The sequence below is a fragment of the Sebastes fasciatus genome, chromosome 23, assembly GCF_043250625.1.
Source record: "Sebastes fasciatus isolate fSebFas1 chromosome 23, fSebFas1.pri, whole genome shotgun sequence".
Lineage (NCBI taxonomy): Eukaryota > Metazoa > Chordata > Actinopteri > Perciformes > Sebastidae > Sebastes > Sebastes fasciatus.
This window is the reverse complement of record NC_133817.1, coordinates 5,915,813-5,928,133: the sequence shown is the minus strand read 5'-3', so window position 1 is coordinate 5,928,133 and position 12,321 is coordinate 5,915,813. Positions and strand designations below refer to the sequence as shown.

The following is a 12,321-nucleotide window of genomic DNA, read 5'->3' as shown; positions in this document are numbered from 1 at the left end:
GCAAAACTAATTTTGTAATACAGATAAGGCAATGGAGCGTGAAATTGTTCCTTGTAACTTATAGTATTGGATGCCAGTTAAATTAAATAAAGGAGATTAAACTTATTCAGGATTCTCTGTTTAAATTAAAGATGTAAATGCAAATGTGCCCTGTCATCACTTTATGACACACTGTGCAGTGACGCAGAATAATAATGTGTTATTTTTTCAGAACAACATAATAACTTTAACAAGTCAGATAAATAATGAAAAGATACAAAAACACACTCTGTTCTTGCTTACATTTAATTTTTTAGAAAGTTGCATCAGTTTGGGGTTTTACTATGTTGCCCAAATGCTGCAGGACATACAACTTTGCCAGAGTTTAATAGGTTTCATGTTGTTCTCCAGTAAAGAAATCTGCCAGGCCACTGATATCATCATGTGCCCCATCTGTGACAAGTACTGCCCGTTCCTGAGACTGTCAGACAGCTGCATCTATGCCAAGGTACTGTCCCCGCAGCCACGGGACAAAATGTTTCCACTAGATGTTTGCGCTTTGGTTTTGTACACACAGAAAAATGTATTATGAGCCCACTAAGTCAGAATCAGAATCAGAATGGTGTTTATTGCCAGGTGTAAGAGGTATACACTAGGAATTTTCTTTGGCATTATTGGTGCGAGACAAACTGTATAATAACAAAAGAATAGATAAAAACAGAAGAATAGATAAAAACGTTAGAATAAAATAATAAAAATGTACAATTTACAAATTACAAATAAGCTATAAACATGACATAAAGATAGTGCAAATATTGAGAGGGGGGAGAGTCAGTGTCGGCAGGGAGGGGGGGGGGCAGTAGTGTGTGTGTGAGGGAGAGACAGTCACAGGGGGGCGGATGGGCTGTTGGAGAGCCCCACTGCCATGGGGAAGAAACTGTTTTTGTGACGTGAGGTTTTGGTCCTGATGGACCTTAACCTCCTGCCAGATGGCAGAGTCTGAAAAAGATGGTGTCCAGGATGGGAGGGGTCGGCCACAATCTTCCCTGCCCTCCTTAAGGTCCTGGAGGTGTACAGCTCCTGGAGGGAGGGAAGGTTGCAGCCGATCGCCTTCTCTGCAGCACGGATGACCCGCTGCAGCCTGGCCTTGTCCCTGGCGGTGGCAGCGGCGAACCAGACGGTGATGGAGGAGGTGATGATGGACTCGATGATGGCCGAGTAAAAGTGCACCATCATGGTCTGTGGCAGGTTGAATTTCTTCAACTGCCTCAGGAAGTACATCCTCTGCTGGGCCTTACTGGTGAGGGAGCTGATGTTTAGCTCCCACTTGAGGTCCTGGGCGATGGTCGTGCCCAGGAAACGGAACGACTCCACCGTGTTAACTGGGGAGCCGCGCAGGATGAGGGGGGGGAGCGGGGCTGAGTTCCTCCTGAAGTCCACTGCCATCTCCACTGTCTTCAGGGCGTTCAGCTCCATGTGGTTCTGGCTGCACCAGGATGCCAGATGGTCAACCTCCCATCTGTAGGCAGACTCGTCACCCTCGGAGATGAGGCCGATGAGGGTGGTGTCGTCTGCAAACTTAAGGAGCTTGACAGATTGGTGTCTGGAGGTGCAGCCGTTGGTGTACAGGGAGAAGAGCAGTGGGGAGAGAACGCAGCCTTGGGGGGCACCGGTGCTGATGGTCTGGGTGTCGGAGACTTGCTTCCCCAGCCTTACGTGCTGACTCCTGTCAGTTAGAAAGTCAGTGATCCACCTGCAGGTGGAGTCAGGCACGCTCAGCAGGGAAAGCTTGTCCTGTAGCAGAGCTGGGCTGATGGTGTTGAATGCGGAACTGAAGTCCACAAACAGGATCCTGGCATAGGAGCCAGGGGAGTCCAGATGCTGGAGAATGTAATGAAGGGCTAAATTTACTGCGTCGTCTACAGATCTGTTAGGTCTGTAGGCGAACTGCAGTGGGTCCAGCAGGGGGTTGGTTATTGTCTTTAGGTGTTGGAGCACAAGTCGTTCAAAGGTCTTCATTATCACAGAGGTCAGAGCGACGGGTCTGTAGTCCTGAAGACCTGTGATCCTTGGCTTCTTGGGGACCGGGATGATGGTGGAGGCTTTGAAGCAGGACGGCACCCTGCAGTTTTCCAGGGAGGTGTTGAAAATCCCTGTAAACACTGGAGACAACTGGTCTGCACAGTGTTTCAGGGTTGCAGGTGAGACAGAGTCTGGGCCGGCTGCTTTGCGGGGGTTTTGTCCTTTGAAGAGCCTGTTGACTTCCCCCTCTTGGATGGACAGAGGTGTGAAGGGGGGGAGGGGTGTGCACAGGCTGGGTGCTTGTGGAGAAAGCTGGGGGGTGCTTGTGTTGATTGCTGATGGCTGATGGCGGGGGGGAGAGGAGATGCAGCCAGGACCGTCACTACGTCTGTCAAATCTGCAGTAAAACTCATTCAGCTCATTTGCCAGTCGGAGGTCATTCGTGGAGTGGGACGGTTTGGGCTTATAGTTTGTGATCTGTCTCAGCCCTTTCCAGACTGAGGCAGAATCACTGGCTGAGAACTGTTCTTGTAGTTTCTCTGAATACTGCCGTTTGGCCTCCCTCACCGCCTTGCCAAACGCGTATTTAGCCTCTTTAAAGCCCTCCCTGTCACCACTCCTAAATGCCTCTTCCTTAACCAAATGAAGCTGTTTGAGTTTGGCTGTGAACCAGGGCTTCTCGTTGTTATAGTGAACCCTGGTACGCGTCGGTATACAGCTGTCCTCACAGAAGCTGATATACGACGTCACAGCCTCTGCATATTCGTCCAGACTGTCAGTGACGGTCCCAAACATCTCCCAGTCCGTGCAGTACAGGCACTCACGCAGATCCTCCACCGCCTCGCTGCTCCACTTCTTGGTCGTCCTCACAACCGGTCTAGCCAGTTTGACCCTCTGCCTGTACGAGGGGATGAGGTGGACCAAGACGTGGTCAGAGTTTCCCAGCGCAGCGCGGGGAACGGCGTGATATGCGTCTCTGATGTTGCAGTAGCACTTGTCCAGCGTGTTCTCCTCTCTGGTCGGACATTTAACAAACTGTTTATATTTTGGGAGTTCCTGTGATAAGTTTCCCTTGTTAAAGTCCCCAAGAACGATAACAAGAGAGTCCGGGTTTTTCCTCTCCACCTCCCGTATCTGGTCGGCAAGCAGCCGCTGCGCGAGCTCCACGTGAGCCTGAGGCGGGATGTAAACACCGACCAGAATGAAGGAGGAGAATTCACGGGGGGAATAAAATGGTTTAGAGTTGATAATAAATGATTCCAGATCCGGAGAACATGTCCGCTGAAGCACTGTCACGTCCTTGCACCAGCCGTCGTTAATATAGAAACATATTCCCCCTCCTTTTGTCTTGTGTGATAGCTCCGGGTCGCGGTCGGCTCGGAACAGCTGGAAGCCGGGCAGCTGCAGCGCAGAGTCCGGTATAGTTCCACACAACCACGACTCAGTAAAACACAAGACAGAAGAGAGGGAAAAGTCTCTGTTGGTACTGACCATCAGCAGCAACTCGTCCACTTTGTTGCACAGTGAGCGCACGTTGGAGAGGAATATCGCAGGCAGTGGAGTTTTTAGTCCTCTCTGTCTGAAGCGATTCAGCGCTCCGGAGCGCTTTCCTCTCCGGCGCTTCGCCGCTCGGCCGAGGGCCACAGCTCCCAGCAAAAGGTGCATTAAAACTGCTGAAGGTGCCAGAAAGTTGGGGAAAATATCTGCTGGGGTAGATTCCCTGAGGTTAAGGATGTCTTCTCTAGAGAAGACAATCCGTGAACTTCCACCAAAAACTAAAGAAACACAAAAAAACAAGAAAAACAGAGCGCACCAAATCGCCGAGGCAGCCGTAGTTAGCGCCATCTTGTATCAATATGTAACTTTTACTCTAAATGATTAAGCTTATTAAGCACACAGTCCTAGTTAAGGCCAACTATGGTATGTTTGATTCAGAAATGTAGTGGGTCAAGGATTGACACTAAACTGCATAAAAATTAATGGACCAGTGTGTAGGATTTAGTGGCATCTAGCAGTGAGGTTGCAGATTGCAACCAACTGAGCACCCCTCCCTTTCCAAGCATGTCGGAGAACAATGTTGTTTTTTTTACCTTTATTTAACCAGGTTTAGAACCATTGAGATTAAAATCTCTTTTTCAAGAGTGACCTGGCCAAGAATGTCAAACAGTACAAATAGTTTCATACACACACATTAAAAAACAATGGATCAGCTCAAAGGTGCCATACCGTAAAAGTGCAGGGAGGTCATATAATCCTATTTGGATCAAAACAAGTACAATTATCGATAGAGTCCGTTCCTATAGACTTCACCATGCCTTTAAATTCATTTAGAGTGACTAGGTCCTGGAGTTTAAGTTAATTTTGCAGGCTATTCCATGCAGATGGTGCAGAAAACATAAAGGCCTTCTTTCCCAACTCAGTCCGAACTCTGGGAACAGTCATAGTGTCCTGAGACCGTAACCCATAATTGCCATGTTTTCTGGTTATGAAGACAGATAAATAACATGGGAGTCTACCCAGAATGGCCTTATAGATAAAAACATACCAATGGCTAAGCCGACGTATTGACAGTGCAGGCCAATTTACTTTGGAGTACTATATACAGTGATGAGTGAAGGGCTCTACAGTTTGTAACAAACCTTACAGCGCTGTGATATACAGTATCCAACATATGGAGACAATGGACTGATGCGTTCATGTAAAGCAGATCACCGTAGTCAAGAACAGGCAAGAACGTCGCTTCAACCAGTTTCCGTCTGACATCAAGAGAAAAACAAAACTTCAATTTCAACTTTTTCACCAGACTGTATATGAGGTTTAAAATAGAGGTGGTTATCAATTAAAAATCCAAAGTATTTGTGTCCAGATAACGTAAAAAGGTTAATGACAAAAGACAAAAGGCTCCCTCAATAGCCAGTGTTTGGTTTGTCCATTCTGGGCTACTGTAGAAACATGGTGGTGCAACATGGCAGACTCCATGAAGAGGACCTACTCCCTATGTAGATCATAGATGTATAAAGAGAACTGGATACAGTGTTGGAGGCAAGGCCCCGTTCATTCCTTTGAAAGCCGCTCTATTGGCGCAAAAAAGTTCGACTTGCGAGTATAAAATTACCCGGATCTTTTGGCGATCTTCAACATCCATTGGGCCCGTAGAGCAAGCGCACCAGCTTTTCCTTTAACCCCGCCTCCCAGCCCTCTCTCCAACCGCTCATTCACATTTCACAACCTTTTGGACCTAATGATTTAAATAACGGTTATTTAAGTGTTTGTACTCGGAAGTTGATTTACCTCAAAAAAAACATTATCGGTTGAGTTACACACGTTCTTTTTTGGGCCCAATGGCATCACGTGACGGACACGGAAATTGTAATTCCACAGTTTGGCCACTATATCAAATTTGCTTCAAAGCCCAGTGCTCTTCCTGGGGGCTTCATATATGAAGGGCTCATTCCAAGTTAACAAAAACACAACTATTCATAGTTTCAGGTGATTATACACTAATAGAAACATAGTCATGAATATTATATTCCATTTCTGCTAATAGAGCCCCCTAAATCCTGCACACTGGACCTTTACTGTAACTGTGAACTTAAGCTAAATTCTCTTTCTCTCTAATTTTTTTAGCATCATGTCAACTTCTGCAATCTTCTTCTCAGGTCACCCATCTCTTTGACAATGGTGCAACTGTTTTCTTTGCCGTATTCATGGCTGTTTGGGGTAAGTTCAACAGTTCACATTTCTGTACTAACTTTCCAGGGGCTTCCCCTCCTAGAAAAACACTTCAGATGTACTAATATTGCATTTTTTTGCCACAACAAGCACAAAACATTGACATTTTATCATCTTAGAAAGTTCATATGGCTGACATGTTGCCGAATTACACACCCAGCAAACACCTAGGAACATTATCATTCATTTGGAGTCATGTTTCTGTCCACCTGGTGACTGTAACTCCAATATTCACTCCCCTTTTAGCTCAATTTTGGTCTCCGCCAGCTGCTGAGGGAAATCTGTCTCTCACTATGTTCACCAGATAACCAGCGATTCACTGAATTTGGAGATAATTCTCTGTGGTTTTGTCACTAAGATCATCACCTTTGACATTACAAATTTGACCCATTGTTCATATAAAAATATTGAATAATGCAGCTTTAATTCCATTTCTTTTTTATTACTGAAATAATTACAAAATATCAAAGATCTCTAAAAACAAAATTACTACATTTAAAAAGTGGCACATATTATTTTATTGCATATTATTGCATTGCTTTCTTTCCTTTAAAAAGAATGCATTCACTATATTCATCGTGAAGACTTTCGGTAAACGGTAGTAGGATCAGGAGCACGTCAGCGTTGAACAAGGTCCCAGGGTATGGAAGGAGCCAACAGAGAGTTTGTGAAGGGTTCATATTCTTCAACTGCTGCAGACTTGGCAGGTGGTGAAGCAGCAGCACTTTCGTCACATAGCTGATAGCTGGCCTGTTTATAAATGTCTAGGAGGAAGGATGAGGGGGCTGAGGAATAGAAAAGAAAGGGAAAAAATCACTCTGTTGAAGATACAGGAGACAGTTCTTACAAAATTAATTTTAACTTAACAAGGTGACTGAAAAGGCAATTTTCAAACCGTGGCAGGTGAGAAAGTTCTCACATAGGGACTGACAACATTCACAATCCATGCTGCTTCTTTCACTTTATCTCATCGAGGGCTGTACCAAATAATTCGAAGCTTCATTGATAACGTTGACATTCCTATTCTACATCAAAATTTGAATGCTTTGCATTTTTTTTTTTTTTTGCATGTCTATTTTTTGTGTTTAAACTCGGTATTTCTGCACAGTTGCAGATAAAGATCAGGCTACACTGATATAAGTATTATACTATTTTTAGGATTAGATTCCAGTGGGGGCTGCGTAGGATTGTTTCAGTTTCAGACGCAGATTTATTGAAAAAAGGATAGATGTAATAATTTGCCAAATGATGAAATTAAATATTCTGCTTCAATCCATATTTGTTGGCGTTTAGCCTTTCAAAAATATTTTCATGGTGGTCAAAAAACTCTATGCACTCCCGCTTGCTACACACAAAGGGAGGAGTGCACCTGTGTTTAGGGGGTGGTCTAGCAGTAATATAACAGCACCATTAATTAGCTTTATATAACCACAAAAACAAATAATAATTTTTTTTGACATTTGTTTTAGCATGATGACGTCATAAAATATGAGAGACATTCGAATCTTAAATTTGAAAACCTCAACAGTTTTTTAGGTTTTTTTTGCATGTCTGTTGAATGTGTTTACACCCAGTATTTCTGCAGCTAAAGTTCAGGCTACACTAATATTATTAGCATTATACTATTTGTAGAATGAGTTTCCAGTGGTGGCTCCGTAAGATTGTTTCCGAATCAAACATTTCCAATAACTCATAAGCATCGCAAAATCCAAAAGTCAAAATTCATTAAATAAATAAATGAAATATTCTGCTTCAATTCATATTTGTTGGCATTTAGCCTTTCAAAAACAACCTTTTCATTGCGGTCAAAAAACTGTTTGCTTTCCCGCTTGCTGCGCCTGTATTAACAGGGTGGTGTAGCAGCAGTCTAATAGCACCATAAATTACATTTATATAACCACAATAACAAAGTGATAACGTCATAAAATATGACGACAGACATTCAAAGCTTAATTTGAAACCTCAGTAGAAGCTTTTAATGTAAATAGATGACATTCGGCACAGTCCTAATACCATCTAAACATTATTTCATCTGAATAATATGGGTAAAAAATCAGACCTGGAGGCATGAAATATGTGATATGATATGTATTTGTTACAAGTAGTTGCAGTAAACGTGATATTAAATACCGGCAGCATCCTGCTTAATAAGTGAGGTAGTTTCTCTAAGAACTCACTCCACTTGTAAAGTTAAATTATCTGAATTTTTTTTTTTTAAAAGATCGACACTGAAACTTTGTTGATTTGTAAAACTCGAATACCAACCGAAAACAAGAACAAGAACTATAGCAGCAGACTACATAATGCTCACCAGTGAGTTTGTTAACAGTCTTTGGGTGTTTGAGAGCCTCTCGTACTCTGTTGTCCAATCTCCAACATCTCAGCAGGACGATCAGAGCTAAACACAGCTGGAGGGCAAAGGTCAACACGCCCAGCACGATTATGGTGTTGTTAACTGTTGATGGGTAAAAAGAGGGCAGAAGGCGTAACAAGATTTAACGTGGTTCTGTAGCTCAATGCAGAGGCGGGACACAAACACTGCCATGACATTTCCATTTTAAACGTGTATGTGTATTTGTGCTTTCTAAACTTCACGAGAAATTGAATCCCAGTGCCATCAGACACCTTTAAACATATAAGAGCTTAAATACATAAATCAAATTGTTTAATTCATAGACAGTAAGTGCTGTGGCTCTCAAACTACAGTATACCTACTAACGAAAGCAGTGCAGGCCCTGTCGCATTAGTGTGCGTTAATAATTCAGACACTCGGACATATTCAGACAATGTCTTCAATGCAGTGGAAACCCTATCGGTTTCACGAGTATAAATGTTTCATGGCAAACTGCAGATATAGTGGGACTAATGTTAAGTCAAAGCAAAGTAAAACAGTTGTATGGAACTGAAATGCGACAGTACCAGTTGAAGATAGGTGTGGTGTTGACTCCAAGTGGGTGACTTCTGGCTGAGTCAGGTTTTGGTTCTGGAGAAACGCCATCAGTCAGATCCCTCACTGCCCCAGGACGTGTCCCTGTGCAGCCGGGCAGAACGGAGGCATTAGCTTAAGTATGTACTTACATCCTGGCAAAGATTAAAGTTTTCTCCTGCACACTAAAAGGATCAAATCTCTTTTATATTTTATTTCATATTGTGTATATATACTGAGTATATAAAAACAACCTGCCCTGGGAGATTTGATTATTTTTCTTGCATTTTATTACATCAAGTGCTCAGCGCAAAAAAATCTCTTTCAAGAATTTATATTATGTATTATTTAAATACATTTAAATTAGAATGCAAGTGACAGAAATTATGTGTGGTGAAAATATGGAAAAATATTCAGGGTATTAAGATATCATCTTAAAGACAATTTATTCACATCAGTGCGATATTAAATGTTTGTTTTTTTCCAGAGTGAAAAGGCCAAATGTTAACTTTAATTATCTCTCTCTTATCTTGTCTACAAACTTTAACTTTTACAACCTTTAATAAGTTACAGACCTCTAAGCACAGTGCAAACGTGCATAATAAAGTCATGCAGCCATATTGAGATGTAAGGTTGAAAGGATCTCTATGTGAATTAATGTCAAATAGCATCATATTATTGATCCCAAATTGGGAAATTCTTGTGTTACAGCAGCCGATTATCAGGTTACAAGAACAGTAAGTACACAGTAAATATACATATCAACACTAGAGATAATATCTATAGTATACACAATATAAAGAATATATTAGGATACACTATAAATATACCAGACTACTACTAAGAAAATATGAACATAGAATAACAATAACAGACCATTATAAAAGTACAAATTCCAGATGTGCAAGGTTATTACAGGACTAAAGCAGAGTGGAGTCCTGTTGTGACAGAAACTATAAAGCTGATCGTTCTCGATTAGCCAGAGGTGAAGTGTTGTAGAGGAAAACAGAAGAAGGAAAAGTTTCATCAAGGACATTAAAAGGATAAAACATCAGACGAAACATAAAAACTATATAGGTGCAAAAACAAATTTAATAAAAGATCTGTTAAAATAAAGTTTTTAAAACATAAAACAAGATACATGCATACTTAAACAAACATAAGACATTATACTGTACACACAAAGATCGTCACACACGAATAATCTGACTACAACATGCCAAACTCTTATTGAACTTCTGTACAGGGAACCAGGATACCTGTAAACAACGAGCGATGTCGAAGACTGTTTTCGCAGCTGCACAGACATGCCAGAGCCCAGTCTGCAAATACTATTCCAGTTTAAAGAAAAGTCTCGAAAAGAAAGTGCGCTAATGTACTGATCTTACAGTAACTGCTTTCTGGAAGTTGCTGCTGCTGTCCAAGTGAATAATATTTTAGGGTTCAACTGCAGCAGAAGATCAGACCAAATCCCTTCATTAAGGTTCCTCAGGAGGGTGCTCCCCTGCCGGCTCCACGTGGGACGCCCTTCTCAGACAGCTGCGTCTTCACATTCAAAAACAAGATAGAGAAAATAAACTACAAGTATTTGTTTGAAAGGCTGAGGATAAAAGCTTGAAAAGCAGGAATACCAATGTGCAATAAGTAAGCTATCCAGAGGACTTTGTTCAGCAGTACTTACTCTCCCCGAGAACGCTGCCTGTGACAGTTTGAACAGTCTAATTATCTTGGCATCAAACCAGCTGGTTTTACTAGTTATTGCTAGTCAGTCACATGCAGTGACAACATTTGACCATGACTTTTCTTCACATGAGGGATTTTGATTGTTATGAGGCTGTAAAACGACTGATGTCATGAACTGATACAAGTGGCTGTTTCAAGGTTTTGCCAGTTGGACCATTGCAACATCAAAAAAAGCTCTATGTGAGGACCTTTCATAGTAAAATGTTACATTTTAGTTTTTACCAATATTGGCAGCTTACAGCAAAGTGCCTAGCGCAACTTTAAATTTTAAACAATGTCTCAACGCTCCACAGTGCCACTGTAGTTACATATGACCTTTTGTCCAGGGTGCAGCCTATTGTGCCAGATTAAAACTGCACTATTCCGACTGGTCCGATTCACAAAGGATTTTGTGCCAATGATATTACAGTGCAAAAACGCCCATTAAGTTTAGCAGCTGAGTGTAATTTGCCCTTTTTATGGAGGGAGAGGGAAGAAATAATTTGTTTATTTTTTATATAATAACTAGGGCTGTCAATCGATTAAAATATTTAATCAGGATTAATCGCATGATTGTCAATATTTAATCAAGGTTAATCGCAAGTTTTGGAGCGTTATTTAGCCTCCTTCCCGACAAGCTAGTAAGACATGGTTGGTACCAATGGATTCCTTAGGTTTTTATAGTTTCATATGATGCCAGTATCTTCACTCTAGCTTTACAACCTATGAAATATCAATTGTGTTAACGCGATAAAGAAATTAGTGGCGTCAATTAGTTTGCGCTAAGATGTGATTTTTGCGTTAACTTTGACAGCCCTAATATTTTAATATATTAACAATGAGTCACATGACCGAGTGAAACGTTAAAGGGGTCACTCGTTGCGGCGAACCCACAGTGAATTATCACCCAACTCTGCAGTTCCTCTCAGCTCTATTAAGCATTTTAGAGTCTTTCAGCTCATTGTTTTGGTTTTACGGACCGCAACGTCACTGTTTTGATTCACTTCCAACCTCATTTAATATAATATCAGACTTTATGACAAGCCAAGTACCTAAGATAATTATTTTGATCAGTACTGTTTAGGAGCATAGAAGCATAAGAAGTGGCATTGGTTTGTGGACGACAGTTTTGAAGCCTCGAGTTCGGCATTTGACCGTCACCATCTTGGTTTTTTTTTTGCAACCAGAAGTGACACGAGCTATAAAACCAAACGTTGAAGAAGACATGAAAGGGTTAAAGTTGTCAGTCGAAAACAGGGACAACTCCCAGACCGGACAACGCCGTGGTAGTGACCTGTCAATCACAAGGTAGCCACGCCCAAAAGCATCCCCTGCTTTATGGTCTATTTGACTCTAAATGGGACCATAATTTACTAAATGCACATCATGCTGTATTGAAGAAGACTTGAAACTAGAGACTGAGACCATAAACTCATGTTTACAATGTTTACTGAGGTAATAAATCAAGTGAGAAGTAGGCTCATTTTCTCATAGACTTCTATACAATCAGATTTCTTTTTGCAACCAGAGGAGTCGCCCCCTGCTGGCTGTTAGAAAGAATGCAAGTTTAAAGAGGTTGCCGTCTGTTTAGACATGCAAACACTTGACGCTGTTTTCTTCATGTGTTTCAGCAACGGTCTTCCTGGAATTCTGGAAAAGGCGCAGAGCTGTCCTCGCATACGACTGGGATCTCATTGACTGGGAGGAAGAGGAGGTGAAGTTCTCCATGTAGTCATTGCTTTTCTGTATCTGTAGCTAATCTGCTCCCTTTCAGATTAAGTGAAGAAGAAATTTAAAAATGTGCAATTAATCACGATTAAATATTTTAATCGATTAACAGCCCTAATTATTATTTTCATTTAGAGTTCTTTCTTCATAGTTTAAGTGAGCTAACTTGTTGCTCTTTGGCTTTGCCCAAAAGAGGTTTGAAATCAAACCCT

At 41.7% G+C, this 12,321-nt stretch overlaps 1 protein-coding gene across 2 annotated transcripts in view; it reads left to right on the top strand.

Annotated features, from left to right (window-relative positions):
* Positions 1–12,321, top strand: part of LOC141761844 (anoctamin-4-like) — a 52,159-nt gene that overhangs the window by 27,141 nt on the left and 12,697 nt on the right. For both annotated transcript variants that reach the window (XM_074625485.1, XM_074625484.1), the window contains 3 exons: positions 391–487; positions 5,661–5,721; positions 12,013–12,095. In XM_074625485.1, the coding sequence (XP_074481586.1) occupies positions 391–487; positions 5,661–5,721; positions 12,013–12,095 (241 nt within the window). The remainder of the gene's footprint in view (positions 1–390; positions 488–5,660; positions 5,722–12,012; positions 12,096–12,321) is intronic.